The 15,305-nt window shown below is 41.7% G+C and overlaps 2 protein-coding genes across 2 annotated transcripts in view; both read left to right on the forward strand.

The window, feature by feature from the left end:
• The window catches only part of LOC311028080 (major histocompatibility complex class I-related gene protein-like), a 153,649-nt gene extending 140,582 nt beyond the window's left edge, over nucleotides 1-13,067 (forward strand). Inside the window, exon 4 of the transcript XR_014598683.1 lies at nucleotides 11,574-13,067. The gene's annotated coding sequence lies outside the window, so the exon portion shown is untranslated. The remainder of the gene's footprint in view (nucleotides 1-11,573) is intronic.
• A 1,384-nt stretch (nucleotides 13,068-14,451) lies between these two features.
• The window catches only part of LOC311027493 (major histocompatibility complex class I-related gene protein-like), a 60,248-nt gene continuing 59,394 nt past the window's right edge, over nucleotides 14,452-15,305 (forward strand). The window contains exon 1 of the mRNA XM_084031515.1: nucleotides 14,452-14,591. Coding sequence (XP_083887641.1) covers nucleotides 14,534-14,591 — 58 coding nt within the window. The 5' untranslated portion in view covers nucleotides 14,452-14,533. The remainder of the gene's footprint in view (nucleotides 14,592-15,305) is intronic.

Genomic DNA, 15,305 nt, shown 5'->3' on the forward strand with positions numbered 1-15,305 from the left:
GAGTGACTGCAGGAAGAGGAGGGTGAACTTCAGTCCATAACTTCAGACTCTGTTATGTACAAAGTTTGACACAATCTGAAATCGATTTGAACCACAAAACCGGTTTAATGTCCCCTAAATTCATGTGGCCAAAACATTAACGTTGCCAAACGCAACAAGGCTTTAAAAGGAGCAATAATCAATATTTGAGAATTAAAAATGTATCAAATGACGATGCGTAATTTGAAAAGCGACTTGTCCGAGGATTATCGATGCTGTCGGTGATGTCATCGTAGATGCTCATTGATTGGAAAACGACATTTCAAAATTAGGTTGGTATATATTTTACAAGTACGATTTGGATTTTTGCTTTTTGTTTTAGTTTACAAAATGTAATTTTGAGGTTTGTGTTCATCTATAAATAATACAGCATAGCTGAACTTCAATACTTTTAAATGCTTTTTAATGCTGTCAGGCTTTTCACAAATGTAAATTCACATGTCGACACACATCCATGAATTTTCATATCTGCACTCGTAGCATCCGGCAGTTTGATGATAACGAGAGATAACAGATATTAGCGTTTTTCTCTCCGTTGTTGGATCGGTGTTGCCGACCCCGACACCAGTGTTGGTCAAGTTACTTGGAAAAAGTAATTAGTTACTGATTACTGATTACTTATCCAAGAAAGTAATCCAGTTACTTTACTGATTACTTATTTTCAAAAGTAATTAGTTACTTTACTAATTACTTTACTTTTTACTTTTCAAAAATACACTAGCTATACACAACCTCAATACGCTTTTTTTAAAACTTGTTTTTATTACTCAATCTTTTTAACTATGCACATTGCAAACAAAAAAATAAATTAAATGCAACAGTCTCATTTAAAAAAAATCGTTTTGGTGTGTATACACACCTTCATTCGAATAGATGTAAATAAAATACAGCAATAAAATAATTAAAACCAAAGTCTCTATTAACATTTACATCTTTTAACAGTTGCAGTGCAGAGAGGAGTAATGCGTTTACCAAAACAGAAAATGCTGTTGCATGCCACATTTAGGCGTCGGAATGAATCAGAGTCTACAGTGGAAATGGGCAACATGTCCTCGACAATATAGCCAGCGACAAGCTTCTTCAGTTCAGCGGCACTAAGTCCTGTCGCTGACGCTCTTAAATCTATTTTCACCTGTTTAGCAGGAGAGGGTCCCTCTGTTGCTGCAGCGGCCATGTCGGGATTTCGGGGTGTCTCAGTGAGTTTCACATTCTTGTGCCGGCTTGCTAGGTGCTTGCTCAGATTTGAGGTGGAATTTTTCGCTGTAGACAAAATCTTTCTTCCCACGCAGAGTGTACAGCGGACGTTAATGTTTTTTACATCTTTTACCGAGTCAAACTCAAAGTAATGTCTGAACTTCCATGAATTAAATGCTCCATGTTCGCTCTTTCTCCCGCACTCCATGTCTTGCACACACGTGTCTGTTGTTTACTTCTAGACGTCGCGCCGCTACGTCATTGTCACGAGTCGACTCATGAGAGAGTGTCACGTGGCAAAGATAAATCACGGTTTAGTAACGCAGTAACGCAGGCTGCTTGCAGGAAGGTAAAAGTAATCGAATTACTATTTTTGCAATTGTAATCCTTTACTTTACTCGTTATTTGAAAAAAGTAATTGGATTACAGTAACGCGTTACTTCTAACGCGTTACTGCCCATCACTGCCCGACACACACACACACACACACATTTTCCAGTTGTGTAAATAGTTTGTATATTTCTTGAAAACGTAAGTTTGTTTTTACGATGATTGACTTCCTAGAGGTTTTTCTTCGTGTGTCTGGAATATGATGATGTGTCAAACAGCCTGTTTTCTCCAACCGGCGAATGATTGACGCAACAATTCGTCGTCCCGTCGCTGCAATAAGAACGCCTTTCTAGCTTCTTGTTAGTCGTTCGTACGCCACGCCGTCTGCACTGCAACGTAAACGCATCTGCATGAAGAAGCAGCGTCGTGAACAAGTGAGGACGTTTAGAACGTGAGTCTGCCGGTGGAGGGTCAAACAAACACACGACTTGCACCAAGGAGACTGGTGTCCCAGACCCGTGTCCCAGACCCGTGTCCCGGAGCGTTGCTGCTTTCTTTTAAAAGTTCATAGTTTCACGACGCGTTTCCTGTTAACTTGTTTCATTACGTATGCAGCGTAGATTACATACTGATTTGAAGCCCGCCCGTGAAGTTTTCCTAAATCTAACTTAGTCATGCAACCGCTTCGCTGTGGCTTAACGACGTGGGAAAAGCCTAAAATGCTTAACGACAGCACGTGGAAATGTGCCGTTTATTATATGTCTCATGACATCCAACACTCCACTTTCATCCCCACTTTCTAATCTCACTGGAAAACATATCTATTTAGACAAGCCTCCTCCCTCTAATTCAGTTGCTCCTTGTACACTGTTTTATTAGGGTTTGCTCGCTGTGATGAATGTCTGATTGATGCTCTCATTGTTTTTATTTGACTTTGTATGGTGACCTTGAGTGTTTAGAAAGGCGCCCATAAAGGAAATAAATTATTATTATTTGTTCACATGAGATCTGGTTGTTTCATCTCTTTTGATGTGTTTTTGAAATATATTTATATTTTTTATATATTAATATTTATGATGGTGAAAATGAAATGAGATGTTTCTGAAAGTATGTCCTGCTGGTGTTTTGGGACAGCGGACGTCTGCTCTCTTAGTTTGGTAGAAACTGAGCAGCGATGCTCAGAATCACTTCTGGTGTTGCATGAAGTAGATGATTGCACAACTAAGTTGCTCAATTTTATTGCTTTTCTACTTTGTTTTTTTTTTGTCAATAAATTGTCTGATATTCTAAAATGGTCTTTTTGTGATTCCATATATGCTTACAGATCTTGTGATCTTCAGTCTATTGATATGAAGGATATTGATTTTTGACATTTTTATGCTAACTGAAGCAACAGGAAGTAAAGAAGGACAACACAAGACAGAAGGACTACAAAATAAAAAAGGAAACCAACAACAACAAGAGACAGAAACTACAAAACAGGAGAAACAAACAAAACCCAAGATCATCACATTCATTCACTTTAAATGTTGCCCTCACAAGGAATTGTGGGTCGGTGTAATCTCCTTTCCTTTCGTAAAGGAAGATCTGTTGCATCCTATGCTAAAGGAGATCTGAAAGGAAGCACTGCAGCTCCCTTCCTTCAAATTTAGAGAATTCATTTTTATCATGGCGGCCACTTGTTTACTTCCGGGTCACTTCTTCAGTTGACACTTTCCTAAGCAAAAAAACAAGAGTCCCAAAAACATGCAGGCAAAAACCCACAAAAAGGAATCCGACAGCAGGGATAACAGGCTGGACCACAAGGAACATACTAGACCAAATACACAGAAGGAACTGACAAGGAATCAGGAGTTTGTGACCAGCTTATAACTGGTCACAAACTCCGTGAAGCTAACAGACACTTCCTCAACACAACGAAGGAACTCTCAGTTTCTCGCTGTTTCTACTGACGCCAGGCGCCATTTTGCTAAAAGACAAACATCAATGAAGACACACTTGGAGCTCTTGTTTACTGCAGAGTATGTGAGCTTCATTCATACATTTCTGCACATTACATTGCATTAGCCTGAAGATGACCACAGCAGAGCTGATCAGCAGGAGGTTAAATGCTCCTTTCAGGTGCGGACAGCGTTGAGAAACCAGAATAAAGGGTCTTCAGCGTCCTCTCACGCAGGCTGAAATAACATCGCTCCACTTTCACTTTCGTTATTAACCTCAGTAGCTTTACCCGCCTATTAGTGACGTCGGTGCTCAGCTAAAATCCCCATTGGCTAAGACGGAGGGTGAAGTCAGCGCTCTTCCTGGTCTCAGCCTCACTTCAGCCCGGATAGAGCAGCAGCTCGGACGTTATCACTTTGCCTCCACAATAATAACAAGTGAAGAGTTGAAGACAGCTTGAGAAGGACAGGTGACGATGGAGACGTGGACTGTGCTTCTTCTCCTGGCCGTCGGCCTCCACAGCGCGGCCGCAGGTGAGTCCACACTTTAGTTGTTGGCTTTTAAGTTGCTCGCTTGAGGAGTGTAAACTACTAACGATGCTTCCTGAAGAAGAAACCACTCCACCAACTGGAAACTAAACTGGACTTTCACTTCACATGGAGATGAAATCAAATGAACAACGCCTCTTTCTACAAACTGCTTTCTGTCAACCAAAGTCAGGAACACAACTGACCTAAATATGAGACTCCTTCACTATTTAATATCAGAATAAACACAGTTTTCAAGACAAAAGCACCAGAAACATGTTTGTGTTTGTTGAGTACAGCAGATATTATCAACGTGTATTGAATGTAGTTCTTTTGGATTGCGTGTGCAGGAAAACTACATTGTTCAGTGATTTGTTGAAGATAAAAACTGAGATCATGACGTTCATCTTGTGTTGCAGAGATTCACTCTCTGAAGTATTTCTCCACGTCGTCCTCTGGAGTCCCAAACTTCCCAGAGTTTGTGTCTGTTGCGTTGGTTGATGACGTTGAGGTAACTCACTATGACAGCAACACCAGGAGAGTAGAACCCAAACAGGACTGGATGAACAGAATCACAGAAGATGATCCTCAGTACTGGCAGACTCGCACTGAGAACTGTGAGGGTGTTCATCAGGCCGAAAAAAACAAAATTGAAGTTACAAAGCAGCGCTTCAACCAAAGTGGAGGTTTGTTTATGTTTCACTTCATTTTGACAACATTTGGTTTATACTTTCATCCAGTATTTTAATAAACACACACACACACACACACACACACACACACACACACAAACACACACACACACACACACACACACACACACACACACACACACACACACATCCACTAGTTAATCAGCAGAACATTGATTATCAGTCTTTTATTTAATAAATCAGAAAACATGTTCTAGTTCCAGTTTCTCTAATTAGATAATTTTCTGCATTTCTGTGTTTTATATAATTTTGTATTAACTCCTGTTCAGTGTTGTTCAGACAAAAGATTTGAAGATTCAACCTCAGTTCTGATTCTGGTCCACCTCAGCTCTGATGGGGCCTCAGTCCTGCTCACACTGTAGTTCATTAAAGTTAATGCTTTCTCCTTCATTGACGTGATGTTTAGTGTCACTTCCACACACAAAGAATTCTGAGCTTTTTAATTCTTTAATTCTCTATAAAATATCTATTTTACAAGGTTACATTAGAACACATCATGATAATGTTTAATATGGCCCAGTGCTCTTTGTTACTGAATAATGATGATCATAATGTAACGCAATGCGATCTCCTTGAACGTGATTAGCTGTTAGCTCTGTTATTTAGCCAATTAGGTAACCGGTGTCTCCTGATGATTTGAATTTGTATTTGCTGTTTACAAGATGGATCAGCAACTAGAAAGAGTTGAAGCCACTATTCAGATTTCATATTTGTACTGAATGAATCGGTGGCTGATATGACTGTGTCCCAAACAGAAAGTCTAGAGCATACATCTTGAACAGGGGGTCCGGGACCCCTAGGAGGTCCACAGTATGACTGCAGAGGGTCCCCAAAATTATTTGATCCCAAATAAATCCCCAAAGACATGTCAACAAATACACCTTAACATGAATACAACCTATATTGAGCACATACAAATCTTCCAGTTTGTTTAATTATATGTGGGCCCTCTACCGGGTCACTATAAGTCTTGGGGCTACTTGGCCTGAAAACGTTGAAGACCTCTGGTCTAGAGGGGTAAAATACGATGGCAAAGCGAAGCTGGAACACTTTGTGTTCACAATGACCAGGCAAAGCGAACTGCAACACGGACTTGAAGCGCACCTTACTCAGACCATCTCCCCCTGAGACGTCCACACTGTCCAGGTGATGGTTGGCTTTCATGGAGCCAATAACAGCAGCAGGTGTAGCTCCTCTGTTGTCTGTGGATCAGTGTGTCTCCATGGAAACGATGTGATATTAACTGATGATCTCACTCTGGTTTAATTCTCTCTCTCTCTCTCTCTCTCGTCCTCTCTCTCTCTCTCTCTCTCAGGTGTCCACATTCTCCAGGAGATAATTGGCTGTGAATGGGATGATGAGACTAATGAAGGAAATGGTTTCTTTCAATATGGTTATGATGGAGAAGACTTCATTGCGTTTGACCTGAAGACAAAGAGATGGATCGTTCCAAAACAACAGGCTGTCATCACCAATCACAAGTGGGATATTAACAAAGCTTTGCTAGAACGGGATAAACATGACATCACCTATCGTTGTCCTGAGTTACTGAAGAAGTATTTGAAGTACGGGAGGAGCTCTCTGCTGAGAAAAGGTAGAATCCCTGTCACTGCCCTGTTCCTGTCTGTCTCAGTTCCTGTCTCTGTCTTCGTCTCACCCTCTGTCCTACCTTCCTCATCTGGGCGCCCTCACACCAGGGTCATCTGATCCGTACTGTGCCTCGGCACTGTTACCTGTTGCACATACGTCATCACGTCGTAATACAACACACGTATGGCTTGATGTTGTTTTCAGGGAGCGCCGTCTCCAAGTCATCACAACAGAGATCGACACAGAGAACATGACTGAAACTTTACTGACAAGTCACATTTCTAGTAAACACTCGGCGCATGTGAGTGGGAGTGATTGCGAGCAGACAGCACAAGCGGAGTGGATTTTGGAAGGAGATACACAGCTGCATTTTTCTTCTAAAAGTACCAGTCTGGTTCCGCTCCGGGAACACACCACGAGCCCCAAGCCCGACCCAGAATCCCGCTGTGTCTTACACAGTCATCAACAGTATTTTTAGTCAAAAACGGCTCAATAGTGGGGGGGCTTATCAATTACAGCCGTGTCCACATTGCGTACCCGTGCATGTGCTGGTGCATGAACCGTACTGTACTCAAATCCACCTCTTCCAAGCGTGCCGGGGCCGAGGAGCAGTGGTGAACAGTAACAGAGTAAATTTACTTAAGTACTGTACTTAAGTAAATTTGTACTTTACTTGAGTATTAGATTTCTTTAGTACTTATTACTCTTACTTGAAAACATTTCCAAGACAAATACTTTTACTTTTACTCGAGTTAATTTCTAGAAAGGCTGAAAAGTACTCGTTACTTTCAGGCCTGCCCTTTTTTTTTTTAAATACTATTGGACACAAGCTGTGTTTGTCAAAGAAGGAAACCTATCACAGTGCACACTCTCCAGGAAAATACGTAATTCTCCCCATAAGGATACCGCCAAAGTAGCCACGCTCTCGACTGTGTTTGTCAACACAAAACCGCGACAATGGCTGAGTCTCAGACGGAGTGTGATAATGATCCGGAGGAACTTTCAGAAAATGTTAGAGCTATGTTCGATGCAGCATCGAACATGGCTACGACAGTGCAGTTTCCTTGGCAATATTACACTGTAAGATACATTATGTTAATCTAGTCATACTAGTTAAAGGTATATGTATTGTATTATATTTTACTTATCTTGTGTGACTGTAAAGCGCATGGCAGTGGTTGGTATTTACTGGTGGTGCAGGAAGACATGAACCCCCAAAGACTTTTTTACAAAAATATTTATTAACTATGTTAAAGGGATAGTTCAGAAATTTGGACATAAGACTTATTTTCCAAGTGAGCCGGTGTGTTTGAGATGTCTGGAGACGTTTTCAAGAAATTTCATTCAGTTCTTCTAGTTGCCGAGTTCGCTTATGCTATAGCTAGCGCAAGTCAATGGTTCTTAGCTAGACAAGCATTAAAAACAGTCTTGCCCACTCCACAGCACCCGAGGCAAATCCATTAAAACACTAGACTGTCGATGTACATATGTGTGTTGATAGAATAATATTTGAAACAAAACTAACCTCGCATCGCATGAATCATCCATTTTTTGAGGAACTAGTTTCTCAGCAGCAGCGGAAATTTACTTTGCTCCGTCGGACTCAAAACTCTAAGAGGCGCAGCCCGAATACTGCCCGTAAATAGGCAATCGAACCGGGCCAAACTGTTGGCACTTATACCCCAAAGGCTGTCTGAAAAGCCCTCAGAGCTCACTCAAACACCGGGCAGCCCACAGCCATGCGAAGCCACAATTACGCACCACAAACCTGCTCCGTCCATAGACCCGTAAACCCTCGGACACGTTGCGGGGATTCCCTCCGGTAAATAGAAACATAAACACCGCCGAATATTCGGGCCTTGTGCCCTCAGAGCTGGGTAAAAAAAGCCCTTGGTCCTCACTCAAACACCGGGCAGCCCACGGCCATGCGAATCCACACATGCGGACTCTCCGTCGGACTCTAACTCTAAGACGCGCCGCTCGCAATCCAGCCGGTAAACACGTGGCTCAACACCGCCGAACTCTCAGCACTTGTGTCCCCAAGGCTGTCTGAAAAGCCCTCAGAGCTCACTCAAACACCGGGCAGCCCACAGCCACGCGAAGCCACAATTACGCACCACAAACCTGCTCCGTCCATAGACCCGTAAACCCTCGTACGCGTTGCGGGGAATCCCTCCGGTATATAGACACAAAAACACCACCGAACTCTCTGCCCTTATGCCCCCAGACCTGGGTGAAAAGCCCTTGGACCGCAGACCAACACCGGGCAGCGGGCGGCTCCGCGAATCCACACATGCGGACTCTCCGTCGGACTCAAAACTCTATGACGCGCCACCCGAAATACTGCCCGTAAATAGCCTCTGCTCCGTCCGTAGACCCGTAAACCCTCGGACGCGTTGCGGGGGATTCCCTCCTGGCACCACCAGTCTCCGTTTGTTCGGTCCCGGTACTCAGCTCCAGCTATCTCGGTCTCCACAGAAGCTCGTTCACGTTCTGCCCTTTGAGCATCCCTCTCGCGCAATTCTTCCTCTGTATATTCAGGCTCGTACAGGTACGGTTGGGTTTGGGTGGAAAAAAACTCCTCATTAGAGTCTTCAAAGGTTTCAGTATATTCTCCAAAAGTGTCCATTTCTGTGAGATTGAAGAAACTAGCACTGCAGGCTACTCTGCGTCTGTAGCAATGACAGCAGGTAAACAAACTATTATAGAACCGGTAACTTATAAGTGCTAGGTGATATCACTCCGCCGCTGCCATAGCCTACTAGGAAGTATGACACGCTGCTGCTGCTGCTGCTGAGACATAAATCCTTAAAAATGCAAGGTTGGTTTTATTTCAAACAGTCTATCAACACAGATATGTACATCGATAGTCTGCCGTTACAATGGATTTGCCTCGGGTGCACTGTGGAGTCGGTATGAGTGTTTTTAATGCCATGCTAACTAGAACCATTGACTTGCGCTAGCCATAGCATAAGTGAACTCGGCAACTAGAAGAACTGAATGAAATGTCTTGAAAACGTCTCCAGACGTCTCGAACACACGGGCTGACTTGGAAAATAGGTCTTATGTCCAAAATTCCGAACTATCCCGTTAATTGCCAAGGGACTGCGGATGTAAATTAGCAGGCTTGCTAACTCCGACACATTTACATTTGTATTCACATACTGATGTTCATTAATGTGTATTGTCCCTTTCAAATAAATAAATAAATAAATAAATACACAGCAGATCATAATAATAAGGATAAAGAACCTCTAACCCGTCTCTCTCTCCTCAGACCTTCCCTCAGTGTCCTTCCTCCAGAAGACTCCCTCCTCTCCAATCAGCTGCCACGCTACAGGTTTCTACCCTCAAAGAGCCGAACTGTTCTGGAGGAGAGATGGAGAGGATCTCCATGAGGACGTGGATCTTGGAGAGATCCTCCCCAACCACGATGGAACCTTCCAGATGAGTGCCGACCTGAAACTCTCAGTGGCAGCTGAAGACCGGAGCAGGTACGAGTGTGTGTTTAAGCTCTCTGGTGTGAAGGAGGACAAAATCACCAGACTGGACGTCATCAGGAGCAACAAAGGTGAGACTGAGACAAGAAGTGATGAGAAACATTATTAGAAACATAATAATCAAACCACAGTTCAGAGGTCGTAGGCGCCGTATTGAATGAACTACTGGTCAGTTTTAGAGGATGAGTAGAATGATTTAATAACTGGATGAATGTATGTATCTGTCAGGAGATCAGTCAGGATCACGTTTTCAAAAGGACCAACAAACACACTGAATACAGGATTGTGGTCCGGTTGACAAATGGAGGTTCTTCTCCTGGAACCTGCTTCATCTGTTCAGGTTGTGACTATTTCCTCTTGTTTTGTGCTCAACAGAGAAGCCCACTGACATGACCACCGTCATCATCGTCATCGCTGCAGTCGTACTTCTTGCTCTCGTCCTCGCTGGGATTGGATTCGTGGTTCACAAAAAGAGGAACAGTAAGACCCAAACGGAGACGTTGTCTCATCTCTTCTTGATTTCAGGCTTTGAGTTGGTGACTTTATCCAGCAAACTTCAACAACAAGCGCTATAAGGTCACGACTAGAAGACACAAACTCATATTCAATTTCAACATTCATTGTTATTTTTATTGTCAGATTCAGGTTTCATCAGATTTGCTCCTATTTTTCATGTATTTTGTTTAATCCCAGTTTTTCTTTCAGACAAATACCCGCATACTTGTAAGTAAATCTTGTTTTATTATATTAAACATTTTTGTTGCGTTGATTTCCAAAAGTGGCTTTCACTGAGTGCTAAAGTTGGCACAGCTAAACTTTCATTCCCAATTCAAACTTTAAATAATAATAACATTTAAAAGTAATAATCACATGAAAAGCAGTCGCTCCCTATATTTTAAAATTTCATTCCAAATGCATGGAAGGATGAATGAGTTCATACGCTAGTTATGACAATTTAACACAAATATCTGACGGGATAAAATGATGAATGGGACATTTTTGACATTTTCTAACTGAAATGTCGCAGTGAAGGAGGATTCTCTTATTTGTGTACTTTATTGCTTACAAATTATGTTGTTCAACTACAATATTAATACATTGTATAGTGAAAAGGTTAAGTAGAAAATAATAAGAATGAAATGAATACAAAATAAAAGGTAGGCTAGTATGATGCTGCAGATATACTGTGAATGTGTATATATATATATATGTGAGTAATAATACTGTAGACTAGAGAATGTCATGACAGTCACCCAGGATTGGCCTTGTGTTGATTTATTTTGTTCTGTTTTTTAGACAAGAAGACCCCATCTGAGAGATCATCTACAGGATCGTTGATTAACCAATCAGGTCCATATCCATCTGTCTGTCAGTACAAAACACTCATGACAGTCACCCAGGATTGGCCTTGTGTTGATTTATTTTGTTCTGTTTTTTAGACAAGAAGACCCCATGTGAGACTTCAACTACAGGATCATTGATTAACCGATCAGGTCCATATCCATCTGTCTGTCCGTACAAAACGCTTCTTTATCTGATTTTGTCCTTTACTTGACTATTGTTTTGTATTTTGGTCTCTTCAGACTCAGAGTTCAAGCAGCAACACACCGTTGGATAAAAGGTAACTAATGTGTGACGCCTGTACTATCCCAGTGGTTTCACACCTTCCATTCCTGATACCTTATTGCCATATTATTACGTTTTGCACTGTTCATTTTTAATGCTTGTGTATTTGGCAGATGTGAGTGACTGCAGGAAGAGGAGGGTGAACTTCAGTCCATAACTTCAGACTCTGTTATGTACAAAGTTTGACACAATCTGAAATCTAATATAAACAAAAGAGCCGGATCACCGACAAAACCGGTTTAATGTCCCTGATATTCACGTGGCCAAAACATTAACGTTGCCAAACGCAACAAGGCTTTAAAAGGAGCAATAATCAATATTTGAGAATTAAAAATGTATCAAATGACGATGCGTAATTTGAAAAGCGACTTGTTCGAGGATTATCGATGCTGTCAGTGATGTCATCGTAGATGCTCATTGATTGGAATACGACATTTCAAAATTAGGTTGGTATATATTTTACAAGTACGATTTGGATTTTTGCTTTTTGTTTTAGTTTAGAAATGTAATTTTGAGGTTTGTGTGTTCATCTATAAATAATACAGCATAGCTGAACTTTAATACTTTTAAATGCTTTTTAATGCTGTCAGGCTTTTCACAAATGTAAATTCACATGTCGACACACATCCATGAACGTGCATTCACATTTTCATATCTACACTCGTAGCATCCGGCAGTTTGATGATAACGAGAGATAACAGATATTAGCGTTTTTCTCTCCGTTGTTGGATCGGTGTTGCTGACCCCGAGACACACACACACACACACACACACACATTTTCCAGTTGTGTAAATAGTTTGTATATTTCTTGAAAACGTAAGATTGTTTTTACGATGATTGACTTCCTAGAGGTTTTTCTTCGTGTATCTGGAGTATGATGATGTGTCAAACAGCCTGTTTTCTCCAACCGGCGAATGATTGACGCAACAATTCCTCGTCCCGTCGCTGCAATAAGAACGCCTTTCTAGCTTCTTGTTAGTCGTTCGTACACCACGGCGTCTGCACTGCAACGTAAACACATCTGCATGAAGAAGCAGCGTCGTGAACAAGTGAGGACGTTTAGAACGTGAGTTTGCCAGTGGAGGGTCAAACAAACACACGACTTGCACCAAGGAGACCGGTGTCCCAGACCTGTGTCCCGGAGCGTTGCGGCTTTCTTTTAAAAGCTCATAGTTTCACAACACATTTCCTGTCAACTTGTTTCCGTACGTATGCTGCGTAGATTACGTACTGATTTGAAGCCCGACCGTGAAGTTTCCTTAAATCTAATTTAGTTGTGCGACCGCTTCGCTGTGGCTGAACGACGTGGGAAAAGCCTGAAATGCTTAATAACGGCACGTGGAAATGTGCTGTTTATTCTCTGCCTCATGATATCAACACTCCACTTCCATCCCCACTTTCTAATCTCACTGGAAAACATATCTATTTAGACAAGCCTCCTCCCTTTAATTCAGTTGCTCCTTGTACACTGTTTTATTAGGGTTTGCTCGCTGTGATGAATGTCTGATTGATGCTCTCATTGTTTTTATTTGACTTTGTATGGTGACCTTGAGTGTTTAGAAAGGCGCCCATAAAGGAAATAAATTATTATTATTTGTTCACATGAGATCAGGTTGTTTCATCTCTTTTGATGTGTTTTTGAAATATATTTATATTTTTTATATATTAATATTTATGATCGGGGGTCCTTAAAGGCTTCTGGGCTGTTTGGAGCTTCTCAGCACACTGATGGTGAAAATGAAATGAGATGTTTCTGAAAGTATGTCCTGCTGGTGTTTTGGGACAGCGGACGTCTGCTCTCTTAGTTTGGTAGAAACTGAGCAGCGATGCTCAGAATCACTTCTGGTGTTGCATGAAGTAGATGATTGCACAACTTAGTTGCTCAATTTTATTGCTTTTCTACTTTGTTTTTTTTTTGTCAATAAATTGTCTGATATTCTAAAATGGTCTTTTTGTGATTCCATATATGCTTACAGATCTTGTGATCTTCAGTCTATTGATATGAAGGATATTGATTTTTGACATTTTTATGCTAACTGAAGCAACAGGAAGTAAAGAAGGACAACACAAGACAGAAGGACTACAAAATAAAAAAGGAAACCAACAACAACAAGAGACAGAAACTACAAAACAGGAGAAACAAACAAAACCCAAGATCATCACATTCATTCACTTTAAATGTTGCCCTCACAAGGAATTGTGGGTCGGTGTAATCTCCTTTCCTTTCGTAAAGGAAGATCTGTTGCATCCTAGCTAAAGGAGATCTGAAAGGAAGCACTGCAGCTCCCTTCCTTCAAATTTAGAGAATTCATTTTTATCATGGCGGCCACTTGTTTACTTCCGGGTCACTTCTTCAGTTGACACCTTCCTAAGCAAAAAAACAAGAGTCCCAAAAACATGCAGGCAAAAACCCACAAAAAGGAATCCGACAGCAGGGATAACAGGCTGGACCACAAGGAACATACTAGACCAAATACACAGAAGGAACTGACAAGGAATCAGGAGTTTGTGACCAGCTCATAACTGGTCACAAACTCCGTGAAGCTAACAGACACTTCCTCAACACAACGAAGGAACTCTCAGTTTCTCGCTGTTTCTACTGACGCCAGGCGCCATTTTGCTAAAAGAGAAACATCAATGAAGACACACTTGGAGCTCTTGTTTACTGCAGAGTATGTGAGCTTCATTCATACATTTCTGCACATTACATTGCATTAGCCTGAAGATGATCACAGCAGAGCTGAGCAGCAGGAGGTTAAATGCTCCTTTCAGGTGCGGACAGCGTTGAGAAACCAGAATAAAGCGTCTCCAGCGTCCTCTCACGCAGGCTGAAATAACATCGCTCCACTTTAACTTTCGTTATGAACCTCAGTGGCTCAGTCTTACCCGGCTATTAGTGACGTCGGTGCTCAGCTAAAATCCCCATTGGCTCAGACGGAGGGTGAAGTCAGCGCTCCTCCTGGTCTCAGCCTCACTTCAGCCCGGATAGAGCAGCAGCTCGGACAGCATCACTTTGCCTCCACAATAATAACAAGTGAAGAGTTGAAGACAGCTTGAGAAGGACAGGTGACGATGGAGACGTGGACTGTGCTTCTTCTCCTGGCCGTCGGCCTCCACAGCGCGGCCGCAGGTGAGTCCACACTTTAGTTGTTGGCTTTTAAGTTGCTCGCTTGTAACAGAAGAACTGCGTCATGTCTTTAAGCCCTGTTTATATGAGCCGACGCTTCTTTCGATCGTCTTTGGTGTTCAGCTCCAGGACTTCCTCCAAGTTCGGGATGAAATGTGTCTCCACACTGAAACACTCGTCTGTTTGAATGTAGTACGTCACTACTGAGTTGGTTTGGTCAGATCTGAAGCTGTTTAGTAGAACGTCACTCACAAATCATCCGTATTAGCACATATTATCATATCACATATATATCATATCAGTGTGTATAAATATTGTGTTTTAAGTAAGAAGAAATCCAGGTGAAGAAATGACAAAGTTTGAGGTAATTCATGAGCAGCGTCTCCATTACATAGTTTGTCCTCCAGAGGGAGCTATTTCATGTTTAAACAACAGCAGCTAATGAATCTGTATGAAGTCTGTTCATGTTATGTGTTTATATTAAAAATGCTATCGGCTGATGTAGAACAAATATTAATATATCAGAATATTCTGGAATATAAAGCTGAGAGGATTTGGTTTCACACAACATGTTGTTTAACAACGATGTTGAGATTTAACTTCAGTTTACAGAAATCAAGATTTATGAAAGTGAGGGACAAACGGTCAGATTTGGTTTCTTGGTTCTTTCTGTCTTTAAAAAAATAACTTTTATACTCAAACATCTGAAATCCACAA

Source organism: Eutrigla gurnardus (genome assembly GCF_963514095.1).
Source record: "Eutrigla gurnardus genome assembly, chromosome: 17".
Classification (NCBI taxonomy): domain Eukaryota; kingdom Metazoa; phylum Chordata; class Actinopteri; order Perciformes; family Triglidae; genus Eutrigla; species Eutrigla gurnardus.